Source organism: Euleptes europaea, unplaced genomic scaffold (assembly GCF_029931775.1).
Source record: "Euleptes europaea isolate rEulEur1 unplaced genomic scaffold, rEulEur1.hap1 H_4, whole genome shotgun sequence".
NCBI classification, from domain to species: domain Eukaryota; kingdom Metazoa; phylum Chordata; class Lepidosauria; order Squamata; family Sphaerodactylidae; genus Euleptes; species Euleptes europaea.
In genome coordinates, this window is record NW_026612052.1 from 349,368 (window position 1) to 364,772 (window position 15,405).

Below are 15,405 nucleotides of genomic sequence, written 5' to 3' on the forward strand. Positions count from 1 at the left end.
GGACTGAACCTGAACAGACATTTCTGGGTAGCACAACTTGCTAACAAGCCATTCTCAATGCTGTTCAGAGGAAACCTTACTTTATTGGAAGTCACTTTCCCTTCCAAGGACCCCTACCTTCAGTGAAGATGCTAAAGGCAGGGTAAGTGTTCAGGATGAACCTCCTTTATTTAACATTCTGAGAGCCATTCAATTAAGAACATTTTAGAAGAAAACAAAAACATCCGAAGAACAAAGAAAAGGAATATATTGATCACTGTAAATATGAAGATTTCATAGCTTTAAAGAGTTCTTTAGAGATTTAAGGGCTTTTTACTGAAGATACTCCTTATCATATTCCTCACTATACATGTTTTCTTAAAGGATTCATTTTCATTTATATTTTGCAGCTGTCATCATAGATATGGCCCCTACTGTGAGCCGTAAGAAGATGTAGGTGACGACTACTGGTTTGTGTGTTTTTGTAGTGCTATAAAGCCACAATCAACTTCTAGTGACCCCAGCAAGGGGCTTTCAAGGCAAGTGAGAAGCAGAGGTGGTTTGCCATCGCCTTCCTTGGCAGAGTTTTCCTTGGAGGTCTCCCTTCCAAGTACTGACCCCTCTTACTTCCAAGATCTGGCGAGATTGGGTTATATCATGTCACCTTCTCTCCTGACTACTGGTTTAGCTGTCTTTTAAAAAGGAATTCGTTATGATCATGGAAGACAGGTTCATTGTAATTAAGTGGAGCTTCCATATTCAGATGCACTGGATAAATAGTTATTTAAACCCTGTTTTTCCCCACAATGTGGACCCAAAAGTATCTTATAATGCCGTTCTTCCACCCCCCCCCCCCATTTTATCATCATAATGACAACCCTGTGAGATAGGTTATGCTGAAAGAGTTTTGAAGGTCACCCATCCAGCTTCCAGGGGAAAGTGGAAATTTGAACCTGGATATCCAAGATCCTGGACCAACATGCTAATCACTACTTTATGATGACTATATAACAAGGGCATTGCATGCTGAGTAGAGACACTACTAGCATAGCGTAGCGTAGTTGCATGCATTGTTTGAGAGCTTGGTAGGGCAGCTGGAATATTAGTAGGATGCACAAACATTATTGGTGTATGTGTATGAGTTTAAGCACATCCCTACTACTGATTAGGTCCCCTGACCACAGAATCATATAATCATAGAGTTAAAAGAACCACCAGGGGTCATCTAGTCCAACCCTCTGCACATTGCAGGAAATTCTCAAATACACACCCAGTGACCTTAACTCCACACCAAGAAGGTGGCCCCAAAAAAAAAATATTCCTCCAGTATCCCTGGCCTGTCTGTCCTGGAGGAAAATTGCTTTCTGGCCCTAAAGTGGTGATAGCCATTTCCCTGGCCATGTAAGAAACAGCCACAGGAGCCAAACACTGGCACAACCTTTCCTGCCCTCCCTCTCATGATCTGCCTACGTTTACAGACTCAGCATTGTTGACAGATGCCCATCTAGTCTCTGGTTAAAAACCTCCAAAGAAGGAGAAGTTTTAGGAATCTTTAGGATTCTCATCACTTCAGTGGGTAAGGACTGTTGCCAGCAAGAAGACACAGACTCCAGATTTTAACTGATACAAATTAAATGAGTTCTTGAGGCACCATGCAGTATAAAAGCATGGCAACTAAAAACATGATATATTAATAAATGATACAAAATGAGGATTTTTTTTAAAAAAAAAAAACCCTCAAATGTATATATAGTAGAGGGCAGAGTGAGTTGTAAATAGAGGAACCACAAACCATAAAATATTGCAAAGATAATTTGAGGGGGGATAGTTACTGATGAGGGGCATCTGTGGGTTATCGTTTCCCCTCTGCCAGTTCTATAAGATTTTAATCAGCATTTGCTTTGTGAAAACAGTGATGGAGAACATGACGGAGACGAAAGAATTTATCTTACTGGGCTTGACTGATTCCCGAGGACTTTGGCCTTTCCTCTTTCTTCTATTCCTGCTGTTCTACCTGGTCACTGTGTTAGGAAATAGCCTCATTGTATACCTCGTCCTGGCTGAGCCTTGTCTCCACACACCTATGTATTTCTTCCTTAGCAATCTTTCCTGCTTGGACATTTGCTACGCCACTGTCACCGTGCCCAAGATGCTGGCTGGCTTTTTATCGGGGCCGCAGCCTATCTCGTTTAGTGGGTGCCTGGCCCAGCTCCATTTCTTCCACTTCACAGGTAGCAGCGAAGGTGTTCTTCTGGCAGTCATGGCTTACGACCGCTATGTGGCTATCTGCTACCCTCTGCGCTATACCATCATTATGAACAAGCATGTCTGCCTGACTCTTGCTGTAGCCACTTGGTCTACGGGATTCTTCCATGCACTGGTACACACAGTGATGACCTCCCGGCTGCACTTCTGTGGCCCTAAACATGTCCAGCACTTCTTCTGTGATGTCAAGCCGCTCCTGAGATTGGCCTGCAGTAGCATCCAGCTGAACATCAGCCTTCTCAACATTGTCACAGGTTCACTTGTCATGACTTCTTTTTTCCTCACGCTTCTCTCCTATCTCTACATCATCCCTTTTCTCTTCCTGAAGGTTCAGTCGCACAAAGCAAGATTGAAGGCCTTCTCCACCTGCAGCTCCCATCTCACAGTTGTAGTTTTACTCTATGTGCCTGTTCTGTTCAACTATTTGTCCCCCTCCTCAGGAGAGTCATTACAGCGGGAGATGATATCTACCCTCATGTATAATGTAGGTGTCTCAGTACTGAACCCCCTGATTTACACCTTGAGGAATAAGGAGATGAAAGATGCCATAAGGAAAACTGTCAGAAAAATATGCCTTGCCAAAATGTGAAATTGAATTGATGCACCTGTCTGTGTTTATTGAAGCTGGGCAGTGGAGAATAGCTATGATGGGAGCTAAAAATGGATCTGAAGGATCTCAACTAAGTTGTAAACTAAAACTGAACAGATTTGCAGTGCAATCTTAAAACGTTATACCCATCTAAGTCCAGTGGACATAAGACACATGTAACTTCTGCACCAGCTCCATTCTTTTTATGTCCTTTTTGATGTGAGGCCTCCAGAACTGCACACAGTACTTCAGATGCAGCCATACTAATGCGGTGTATAGCGAAACTATGTCATCTTGTGATTTGGATGTTATGCCCCTGTTGATTCACCCCAAGACTGCATTAGTATGGTTGCCAGGTGGGTGATTTTGGCAGGCAATTGCCCACCAATCCATCCAGCCTCTCCAGAGCAGCAATCATGTGCATGCACAGCCGACCACACACAATGACATCACTTCTGGGTTTACCTCCAGAAGTGCCACATCACTGTGGCTGCTTTAGCAGTTGCTAAATTGGCTGCAGTGATGCGGTGCTTCTGGAAGTAATGTCATCATGTGCATGTGGCTGCCCCAGCCCTGCCCCCTAAAACCTCCCACTGATCGAGAGGGGGGACCTGGCAACCCATGCATTAGCCTTTTTTGACACCGGATCACACTACCTGCTCATATTGAGCAATGCCCTCAGTCTTAGCCTCCTCAACATCATTGCAGGCCTAAATGTTTTCCTCCCTTTCCTGCTTACATTTCTAACCTACATCTGCATCATTTCCTTTTTGACTTTAAAATCCAAGGAAAGTAGAGGTAAAGCCTTCTCCACTTGTGCCTCGCATCTCATAGTTGTAACTCTTTTCTATGCTGGAGCCATCTTGACTTATGTTCCACCCTCTTCAGGATAATCCTTGGAGCAGGAAATGATGGTTACTCTTATCTACACTGTGGTCACTTCTGTTCTGAATCCTCTGATTTACATCCTAAGGAACTAAGAAGTGAAAACAGGGTAGCATCATGTTTTCCAGCATGGAGAGAGGGTGGAGGGCTCAGCAACTTTTGCTCAGTGTAATGTGCAGGCAAGGAAAATTGAGACACACCACTATGCCATGATGAAGTTTGAGCCAGTATAGCTTTGCCAAATGCAGGCAATAAAAATGGCTGCCCTGTAAGATAGAGGAACCCAATTAAGTGGCTAAGAATACCTAAGTTTGTACAGATCAGCTCTTAATAAAGTCTTCATTTAACCCCTGCATTTGAATCTGGCATCTTCTTTCTTGGGTGTGGAGCAAATGTCTTAACTTTGCACTTATCAGTGAGATTCAAAATCCGAATCATATATCATGAATGGTAAAACATTATTCTTTATCTTTTAAGTATAGGCCCTTTATCTGTGCAAACATAATTGCATAAGAAGGAAGAAACATGTCCTTTAGATATCAAATTAGCACTCATCCTTCTGGATCTTATAATATTGATTCTTGATTACTTTGATGCACCATACCTAGGGCTGTCATTTATTTCTTTATTTATTTTATAATGCATGACTGTTCTAAAGGTCCAGAACATCATTATTCAAACAACAGCTGAGGTTTAGACATACCCCAAATTACAACTTTCCTGTCTGGTGAAGAGCTGGGAATCATTTTGGCCATTTCTGCTCTTTCCATCTCTTTTGCTTCAGCAGAAGTGCTTAGAATCTTAACTCAAGGTCATTCATAGAGGCAAATAAAACAACCAAAACATGACATGTACTCTTCACATTTCCATCCTGCTCTTCCAATGTGCCTTGCTGTTTATTGATCAAACTATGAAAGCCACAGGTAAGGCTGTGCATTTGGATATTTCTGACTCAAAACAGTGCCCAAGATTTCACATTTTACTTCAAATCAGAAACAAAGCACTCTAGATGTTTTGGTATTTCTAAAATTCAGCTCCCCAAAATAGCAAGATAGCAAGAAAGCCTTTTTAAATTTTGAGTATTTGTGATCCGAAGTTTTGAACAGTTGGTAGATCTGGCATCCAGAGACTAGGACTACCTTCCATTCTTTTGATTCCACTGGGCAGTAGAGATGGTGTCCCATTGATTCAAGTGGAGTCTGTACCTACATTCCTGAAATTTCATGAAAACAATAATGATACCATTTCTGAAATTACAAATCAAAATTTGATTTGTAATTTCAGAAAAGGTATCATATATATATATATATATATATATATATATATATATATATATATATATATATATATATATGATTTGCAGTTCACACTCCTAGTCATGTGTCTGGTAAGACAAATGGCTTTTAACATTACCTTCTCAGTGCCCTAAATTATAAAGTTCTGCCTTCCATGACCCTCAAGGCAGTGTGTAGGGTGAAGAAATGGATGGAGAAAAAGACTGGCCAATTCTATTCCAATTTGCACTCTGTTGCTTGCAACCTCTTCCCCCATTCTCAGATTTCATCCTGAGACAAATGGATATGATTTTTAAGCTCAGCCTTCTAAAGTGTTTTTATTTTAGCAACTTCAGAAATATACCTTAGAATTGTCATGATAATTAGGATTTAGACACAGTTTTAACAGTTATCATTTCTCCAGAGATTTAATCAATTCTTCATATTTTCAAAACCAAAGGAACTCTCTTTTGGCATTGTATATCCCAGAGGCAAAATCATCTGAAAAGAATTCGTAATCAGATGCTAAACCTTTTATAATAGATCAAAATGTTCGATGAATGTTCTCATATTCTGTGGAGAAACTTAGTTGTCTACGTTTGTGGTGGCAGTTGTGAAATGCTGGTATTGCCTCTCTTGTTGACATTTATTTTACATATTGGATTAACATCTCATTGAAAAAAGGAATATAACCCACACAGGTATAACTCACTGGGGAAAATGTGTTTTGATATATTATTAAGGGCTCAGTCTGTGGGTGCAACCATTGTCAGCCACATGTCTCCTTGGTCCTGTGTTCCCCTACCTGGTGGCATTTTCAGAAAAGGAAGAATTATGAGCTAAGCCCAGACTGCACAGTCAGATCAGGTAAATCTATTACTGCCAGTAGATAGAGATAAATTTATCACTTTTAAGTGGCAAGTTTTGTTGCTACTGTCATAAAGATGAAAGTGAGACATGATGATGTAAGTGCGGTCGACTTGCAGATTGATTGCTCTAATCTGGGTCATTAGCCATTGGATAAATAAATTACTTATAAATCTGTATGGTGTAGGGTTGCCAGGTCCCCCGGCCACTGGTGAGGGATGGGGGGTAGGGTTGCCAGATCCAGATTGGGAAACCAGAGCTTTGGGAATGGATCCTGGGGAAGACAAGGACCCCAGTGGGGTACAATGCCATGGAGTCCACCCTCCAAAGCATTCATTTTCTCTACAGGAACTGATCTCTGTAGTCTGGAGATGAATCATAATTCTTGAGGATCCCCAGATTCCACATGGAGGCTAGCATCTCTACTATGTTGTGTTACCATAGTTTTATCCTGAGGTACTGCAAAATATTGTGTGTGTTAAGTGCCATCAAGTCGCTTCCAACTCATGGCGACCCTATGAATGAAAGTCCTCCAAAACGTCCTATCTTTGACAGCCTTGCTCAGATTTTGCAAATTGAAGTCTGTGGCTTCCTTTATTGAGTCAATCCATCTCTTGTTGGGTCTTCCTCTTTTCCTGCTGCCCTCAATTTTTCCTAGCATGACTGTCTTTTCCAGTGACTCTTGTCGTCTCATGATGTGACCAAAATACGACAGCCTCAGTTTAGTCATTTTAGCTTCTAGGGTCAGTTCAGGCTTGATTTGATCTAGAACCCACCGATTTGGGTTTTTTTGGCAGTCCATGGAATCCTCCAACACCACATTTCAAAGGAATCTATTTTCTTCCCATCAGCTTTCTTCACTGTCCAGCTTTCACACCCATACATAGTAATAGGGAATATTACTATGTGTTTTATTATATTTTATGAAAAATAATATTTTATTTTGATGCATTCATTGTGTTGTTGCTATGGCTTATTTGCTGATGCCCACATAGTGGAAGAATTGCTTCAGATGTGATAATGTTGCCTGCACGTATTTTACAAGCCTGGCGGTGCAGTTGTAAGTTGAATTATACTGTTGTATACCCATTGACATCAGTGGACAAAGAGAGGTGTGACTCTGCTGAGAATTGCATTGTAAAAGGTCTCCCCCTAATTTTCTGTGTAGTACTGAAACATTTCCTCACTGCTTTGTATCATTAACAGCAGCTTGATTTGCAGAGATTAGCAGGTGATTGCTTTTCTTTCCGTGTCCTTCAAAAGGTCAATTAGTAATTTTTATTATTGTATCACTGTTGAAGGAGCTACTGCAGGGACCGGTTGAAGAGATGACAGCCGTAGACCACCAAACAAAGTACAGTTTAGTTCTGAATGTCCCTTGCCTCTGCAGTTGTGGGAATATCCGTAGCAAAATCTGAGGGAAAACTCTCAACTTAGTCCATTGAAAGGGTAAGCATTACCGAAAGAGAAAGGTTTGGTAATGTTTAACATGAAAATAAATCCCTAAGAGGCCACTGAATACTACTCTAACAGCTGATTAATGTTGACTTCTACAATTGATGTTGTTTTTCCTTGTTTTGTCATTATATAATTCCATCACTATTCTGGAAAAAACAGCTATCTATGAGCTTGTGAATGCAATTTTTTTTGTACTCCAAATATAAATGAAATTGGGCAACTAAAACAAGCAAGCATGAGGAGGGGTTAAAATGCTTAGGGCTGTTTAGCTTGGAAAGAAGGCAGTTAAGGGGAAGCATGCTAGAGGTCTATACAATTATGCATAGTATGAAGAGAATGGACAGGGAGAAGCTTTTCTCCTTCTCTTATAATTCTAGAATGCGGGGTCATCCGCTGAACCTGGAGGGTGAGAGATTCAAAACAGATAAAAGGAGGCTTTTTTTCACACAATGCATACTTAAATTGTGGAACTCACTGCCTCAGGATGTGCTGATGGCTGCTAATTTGGAAGGCTTTAAGAGGAAAGCGAAGGATTCATGGAGGATAGGGCTACCCATGGCTACTAGTCAAAATGAATACTAGTCATGATGCATACCTATTTTCTCTAGTATCAGAGGAGCATGCCTATAATATTAGGCGCTTTGGAACCCTCGTTGGTTTTGACTTGCCTCATAGTAACTAATACAAAAGATTCATAACTGCCCCTAACAAAAAAAATTCTTTCAAAGATTTACTTTCTATCAGTTAATCACTAACCAGAGTTTGTGGTTGTTTTCTATTTCCACAGCAATGGTGAACCAGACTGAAGTGCATGAATTCATTCTCTTGGGTCTGACACATGACCGCAGAGAGCAATACACTCTCTTTCTGATGTTCCTGATGCTCTACTTGGCCAGTTTGTTGGGAAACGGAGCCATTCTGGCTGCAGCTATAGCTGAGCCTCGGCTCCACACCCCCATGTATTTCTTCCTAGGCAATCTCTCCTGCCTGGACATGTGCTATTCCACTGTTACTGTGCCCAAAATGCTGAGTGGCTTCTTAACAGAACATCAAGCCATTTCTTTCATTGGATGCCTGACTCAGTTGCATTTCTTTTACTTCCTGGGCAGTGGTGAGGGCATCTTGTTGGGGGTCATGGCATTCGATCGCTACGTGGCTATCTGCAACCCTCTGCGTTATACCGTCATTATGAATAAATGGACTTGCCTTCTGCTAGCTGGGGCCACCTGGGTTGCTGGCTTCTCTCATGCCCTGATGCACACCATGGTGACCTCTCAGTTATGGTTCTGTGGCCCCAATCATGTCCAGCACTTCCTCTGTGACATCAAGCCCCTGCTAAAATTGGCCTGCAGTAGTACTGCCCTCAACCTCAGCCTCCTCAACATTGTCACTGGCTGCATTGCTCTGGGTGGCTTCTTCCTCACCCTTCTCTCCTACCTCTACATTGTATCCTTCCTGTTCCTCAAAGTCCAGTCCTGGAGAAGCCGTTGGAAAGCCTTCTCTACTTGTGCCTCCCACCTGACGGTTGTGGCTCTCTTGTATGTTCCAGTTCTATCCAACTACATGCTTGCATCTGTTGGGCAATCTGCTAAAAGAGAGATGATCATCACTATATTATATAGTGCCGTCACTCCAGTTTTGAACCCTCTCATCTACACACTAAGAAATCAAGAGGTAAAATCTGCTCTGAAAAAAATATTCAGCCAGAAATATTTGTTTGGAAGGATATGAATCTGTTCTCTCTGGGTATTTGTTTACTGTCCCTGCATTTCTATCATGGCTTTCACTGACAGAGATGCATTCAGTATGTAAAATAGGCATACATGATTGTTGTGGTCCTTCTTAAGTGACTTCAGGGCATGCCAACCGGATAATCCAACTGAACAGGGTTAAGCCTACCCCAGTTGCATTGTCCTTGATTCCTCCCCCCCCCCCGCAAATAAATGAGAGCCAGTGTGGTATAGTGGTTAAGGTGTCAGACTAGGACCTAGGAAACCCAGGTTCAAATCCCCACTAGTGCCGTGGAAGCTTGCCGAGTGACCTTGGGCAAGTCACACACTCTCAGCCTTAACCCCGGCTAGTATTTGGATGGAGATCTCCAAGGAATACCAGGGTTACCCTCTTGCGCTGTCATTCTGGACCTCACTCTTCAGGAAGATAACTATAAACACATTTGGGACTCTCAAACCTTTATTTTTCTGAGCTCTCTATGTGTTGGGAATTGTGTGTGTGTGCACGCACAAAGAATTTAATTACTTTTAATAAAATCCTTAAAATTCATAAAGCTTACTCATTATTGGGTCACTTTCCTTTGGTTCGCTCACCTGAAACAGAATTGGTAAAAGACCTCCACACCAGCCTCTTGCAAAGCTCTATCTAGTCTCCAGCTAATTTCCTCCATAAACAGAAGCCCCCTGTGCTTGGCGCAACAATGTGTGTTTTTCAGAGAAATGAATGAGAAATGAATGACCTCCTATCATCCAAAGCTCATTCTGCTACTGCTTCACCAGAAGTTGAAAAACTGCTGATACCATCTTACCTTCTGAATTTTATTTTAGATACTGCTTTAACATCTCATCAGAAAAATAATTATAACCTTCCCAAGTATGATCTATGGGACAAATACTTTCCTTTTGATATAATTTATTTTCATTCTCCATTGAATTGGTATTAGTGCCTAGGCTGTGGGTATAATCATTGTCAGACTCAAAGCTCCCATACTTGGTCCTGTGTTGTGTCTTTCTTAGCTGCACAGTAGAAGGTGAGAACTCCTCAAATCACATAGTGGATGGAAACCAGCCAGCTTTTTCATTCAACCCCACACAATTATTCTCCTTACTTCTGCCACCATCCCATGACCTTAATCTATGAGGACCCCATAACTCCACCATAGCCTTTTTGGCACTGCAGACCTCTCTCCTTTCCTTTTCATAAGAGTAAAAGCTGGTTGGTTCATAGCCTATGAAAGTAGTGAGGTAGGTGTGAACCCCCCCCCCCAACAATTGTAGTTTTTAAGGGTTTGAAATGCCTTTGTGCATTTCCCATTAAGTATGAAAACACTGTCTCCCTCTTTTTTTACCTTTACAGAAAACTGTCTCACTATTCTATACCTTTACAATTGATTTGCAGGTGATAATATTTTTTTTCATGGCATTGCTCCACCTCACAACTGTCCATATCGAGACATAGCTGCAGTTGTCAGCCAAAATGTTAACAGCCATACTTTACCTGACAAGCCAGTTTGGCTGTTCATTTCTGTGAACAGATATAATTGAATCTGTATAGAAACTCTCAGTGCTCATGTTTTCAATTCATTAAGTTATCAAAGAGAGAAGTCTGGTTAATAAAAATAATAGAATTGAGCTGAAGATATAATTATTTGAGTCAATTGTATATTAAGAAGTATGAACAGTATCTGACATAAGGGTGTCAAACATAGGGCCGGAGGGGGGGAGGTGAGTATCATAGCTGCTATTGAAAAGAACACCTTGTACTATCTAATTTTTGTGACTGGTTAATCCCAGATTTTTACTGCAAGCATGAACGACTGGAAAGCTCTGCAGCAAATACACATGAACACATGAAGTTGCCTCATACCAAATCTGACCCTTGGTCCATCAAAGTCAGTATTGTCTACTCAGACAGGCAGCAGCTCTCCAGGGTCTCAGGTAGAGGTCTATTCACATCACCTACTTGCCTAGTCACTTTAACTGGAGATGCTGGGATTGAACCTGAGACCCTCTGCATACCAAGCAGATGCTCTACCATTGAGCCACGGCCCCTCCCTGTGGCAAATAATGATGGAATGTGCCTCCAACTCTCTAACACAGGTGGTTGCAAAAGCACCCCTGTTTGGGCAGAAATGTACTTCCCATAGCTTCCCCACTTAGTGGGAAAAGCCCGGATAGTTATATTTCTGTAACCAATTGCTATCAAAGACCCAGAAGCTGGGACAGTTTAAAAAAAGAAGGCATTTTAAATATATTTTAGGAATATTTTGTTATCAAACATTTTAAAAGCTATCTCTCCAGACACCTAATTAACGGTTTATGTTTTTCATACCCAAAGGGACTCTTTTTGGGGCTCGTAATCTGTCTCACCCAAAGGACAAATCATCTCGAAATAACTTGTTTCCCCAATGAGAATGCATAAACATGATCCATGGGTGTACTTAACTTGTCCACAGAAGCTGTAGCACACTCTTCCACTATTCTAACAGTTGTTGAAAATTGCTATTTTTTGCCTTGCTCTGTGAATGTGATTTTACAAATTGATTTTACTATCTCGTATGAAAAAAAGAACACAGCTTATGCAGGTAGGATATGTTTTCATGCTCTTTTGTCAGTCATATGACTGCTATGCTCAGTTCCATGTTCTCCCTTACCTGGCCACATTCAGAAAGGGAGGAATTATAAGCTAAATTCAGTGACAAAATTGAGGGAAATTCAGCAAAATACTGTAGTTGTTAGAAGTCTTTCAGTATCACCCTAAGAAGGTCTACTCAAAATCCTATTCAGGTTTACTGAAAAATTCAGGCTCATTATAGTCTATGGGGATTTTTTCCCCGAAGCTCCTGTTGGGGCACTTTTGGAGGTAGAGTTACCAAATTTGCAGCATAGCTGCAAGGGACTCTCCCTAGATGGGCACCAAAGTTTGGAGAAGTTTGGGAAAGGGGGTCCAACTTTATGGGCTCACAAAGGGGTCATCATCACCCTCCCGGCATTTGTGAGCCAAGCTGTCTTATCAATTTTCAGGTTCCGAAGTTCAGCATTGCCGAGGACTGGTGGAAAGAGCTGATTGACAGGCTGGCGCCTCAAAGTCTGGGGGCTCCCTTTGTATCTGGGGAGCATAGCATGATGTCCATGCAAATAAGTTTCCAAATTCAGGAAAATGGCTTAAATGCAAGAACAATAAGGCTCAGAAAATATTTATTTCAGTGGCAAATGACATCCTGTGAAGTCCTTTATTACTGTAATCAAAAATCTGATTTCAAGAGATGGTCCCGGTGCAGAGAAATGAAGCCTCTACTCAGGGCCACCTTCAGTTTCAGAGCAAGTTTTCAGGGGCGGAGGGGGGTGATATTGGATCCAGCTGAAGTCATGACCAATGCAGCTCTTGTGAAGGAAATTGTTTATCTGTGCGGGTGAGGAGTCTTCTTCAAAAGGCCAATGAGCAGCTGAAGCAGTTGGCTTTTTTTAGTTGTAGGGTATATCCCTCCAGATGGGACTCGGTGAGCACTATTAAAGTGCAGATCAGTTCACTGCCTGGTTGGTCGGACCAAGTTGGCTCCATTTGCATTACCCCTACCTCAAAAGGGCCCCAACTATGGGGCCCTAACAAAACCAGTAAAAAAAGATAGAAAAATGGGGCAAAGCACAGAGCCATGCATCAGAGCAAAAGTGAATAGCCAAACCTGAAAAAGGCGAATATTTATTTGGCTCTTTCAGGGATCGCCTATTCGGCTTTGGGGAGATCCCCAGGTTTTGGCGTTTGGTAAACCTGAAACTCGAAAATTACCAAACAGCTAATTTTGGGTTTATTTTCAGTTTGGGTTTATCAATATGCACAACCCTAGTTGGGAGGGAAGGCAGCAATCTCATCAGATCTTGGAAGCAAAGCAGTGTGAGTACTTGGATGGGAGACTACTGAGGAAGGCAAGCTGCCTGTGTTTCTCCATTGCCTTGAAAGCTCCATGGCTGGGGTGCCCATAAGTCGGTTAAGACTTCATGGCATTTACAGTACATACACATTTCTATCATCTTTTCCTGGTGACAGTAATAGTAACATGGCTTAAAGATTCTTCTTTTTCAGGATTGCAGAGGGAAATTCAAATACATACATTTCATCTGCAGTGGGTATAATGTGAATCAACCCTTTTCTCAGTTTTACATGGACTCACCACTTAGAGGTAGCATCCTTTGACTTTATATTGGAGAGATTCTTTCTCAGTAGTTTTTATGGTTTTTGTTTCCCAACATTTTAATATTCTAACATGAAAATAAATTCCTAAAGGGCCACTGACTTCATTGACTTGATTGAACTCTGATTCAGTAAAGCTATTTCCACAACAATTGGTGTTGTTTTTCCTTGTTTTATCATTATATAATTCTATTATGATTCTGGAAAATCAGCTATTTATGGGTTTGTGAATCAGGAAAAAATTGTACTTCAGCATGGTGTAGTGATTAAGAGTGGCAGTCTCTAATCTGGTGAACTGGGTTGGTTTCCCCATTCCTACACATGAAGCTAGCTGAGTGACTTTGGGCTAGTCAAGGTCTATTCAAGCTCTCTCTACCCCACCTACTTCACAAGGTGTCTGCTGCGGGGATAGGAAGCGAAGGAGATTGTAAGCCAGTATGGTTCTCTTTAAAAAGGTAGAGAAAAACAGAATATAAAAACCAAGTCTTCTTCTTCTAATTGGGCAACTAAAACAAGAAAACATGTTTTATGTTTATATGACTCCCTTGGGTTTTGCCTTAAATGCCTCATGGCAACTAACACAAAAGATTCATATCTACCCTTAATAACAATTTCTCTTTCAAAAGTTTACATTCTGTTAAGGAATCACTGATCAGCCTTTGTTGTTGTTTTCTGTTTCCACAGCAATGGAGAACCAGACGGAAGTGCATGAGTTCATTCTCCTGGGTCTCACACATGACCGCAGAGAGCAATACACTCTCTTTCTGATGTTCCTGATGCTCTACTTGGCCAGTTTGTTGGGAAACGGAGCCATTCTGGCTGTAGCTGTAGCTGAGCCTCGGCTCCACACTCCCATGTATTTCTTTCTAGGCAATCTCTCCTGCCTGGACATGTGCTTCTCCACTGTTACTGTGCCCAAAATGCTGAGTGGCTTCTTAACAGAACACCAAGCAATTTCTTTCATTGGATGCCTGACTCAGTTGCATTTCTTTTACTTCCTGGGCACTGGTGAGGGCATTCTGTTGGGGGTCATGGCATTCGATCGCTATGTGGCTATCTGCAACCCTCTGCGTTATACCGTCATCATGAATAAATCCACTTGCCTTCTGCTAGCTGGGGCCAGCTTGGTTGCTGGCTTCTTTCATGCCCTGATGCACACTGTGATGACCTCTCAGTTATGGTTCTGTGGCCCCAATCATGTCCAGCACTTCCTCTGTGACATCAAGCCCCTGCTAAAATTGGCCTGCAGTAGTACCACCCTCAACCTCAGCCTCCTTAATATTAGCTCTGGCTGCATTGCTCTGGGTGGCTTCTTCCTCACTCTTTTCTCCTACTTCTATATCATATCCTTCCTGTTCTTCAAAGTCCAGTCCTGGAAGAGCCGTTGGAAAGCCTTCTCTACTTGTGCCTCCCATCTGACAGTTGTGACTCTCTTCTTTGTTCCAATTCTATCCAACTACGTGTTTGCATCTGTTGGAGAATCTGCTAAAAGGGAGATGATCATCACTATATTGTACAGTGCAGTCACTCCAGTTTTGAACCCTCTTATCTACACACTAAGAAATCAGGAGGTAAAATCTGCTTTGAAAAAAATATTCAGCCAGAAATATTTGTTTGGAAGGATATGAATCTATCTCTATGGAGGAGCCAAGTGAACTTTCCCACCTTTTAAAGCCCGGCTCCTCCATTGAGATACATTGTGAAGATCACGCTAAATAATCTGTATACAGCCACTTTCCTATATCTTTTCTATGGAGAAGGATGAGGGGCCCCCCTTCCAGACCTCATAACTCTGTAACCCCTGACCCAATCGTTACAAAACTTGGGGGTTCTTGCAAGGAGAGTCCCTTCAAGCTACCCTGAAAAGTTGGGACTTCTACCTGCAAAAATGAACCCCCCACAGGAGCCACAGAAAGCTGTTCCTGAAAAAGCCGGATTTTTATCTAGATTTTTCAGGAACGGCAAATTTGGCTTTGCCAGCCTCCCAGATTTTGCAGACTCAGTAAATCCGAAATTTACTGAAATGGATTTTTTTGGTATTTTTCGGTTTGGTTTTTACAGAATGCACAGCCCTAATAGTGACTTGTGTCCTATAAGCTGTTTCTGGCCTACTGTACTGTGTTGTTCATAAGGTTACCTGACCCCCAGGAAAAGAATTTTGAGGGACTC

At 41.8% G+C, this 15,405-nt stretch overlaps 3 protein-coding genes across 3 annotated transcripts; all 3 read left to right on the top strand.

Annotated features, from left to right (window-relative positions):
* The first annotated feature begins 1,894 nt into the window (after window positions 1–1,894).
* LOC130492965 (olfactory receptor 12D1-like) lies at window positions 1,895–2,833 on the top strand. Its single transcript, XM_056866742.1, has one exon. The coding sequence runs from the start codon at window positions 1,895–1,897 to the stop codon at window positions 2,831–2,833; it is 939 nt and encodes a 312-aa protein (XP_056722720.1).
* A 5,273-nt stretch (window positions 2,834–8,106) lies between these two features.
* LOC130492964 (olfactory receptor 12D1-like) lies at window positions 8,107–9,048 on the top strand. Its single transcript, XM_056866741.1, has one exon. The coding sequence runs from the start codon at window positions 8,107–8,109 to the stop codon at window positions 9,046–9,048; it is 942 nt and encodes a 313-aa protein (XP_056722719.1).
* A 4,874-nt stretch (window positions 9,049–13,922) lies between these two features.
* Window positions 13,923–14,864, top strand: LOC130492960 (olfactory receptor 12D1-like). Its single transcript, XM_056866738.1, has one exon. It carries the CDS (start codon window positions 13,923–13,925, stop codon window positions 14,862–14,864), a length of 942 nt encoding a protein of 313 aa, XP_056722716.1.
* Window positions 14,865–15,405: the final 541 nt, after the last annotated feature.

Bases quoted from the DNA above. Each gene is read 5' to 3' on its own strand.
- LOC130492965 (XM_056866742.1), top strand. From the start codon at position 1,895: ATGGAGAACATGACGGAGACGAAAGAATTTATCTTACTGGGCTTGACT.
- LOC130492964 (XM_056866741.1), top strand. From the start codon at position 8,107: ATGGTGAACCAGACTGAAGTGCATGAATTCATTCTCTTGGGTCTGACA.
- LOC130492960 (XM_056866738.1), top strand. From the start codon at position 13,923: ATGGAGAACCAGACGGAAGTGCATGAGTTCATTCTCCTGGGTCTCACA.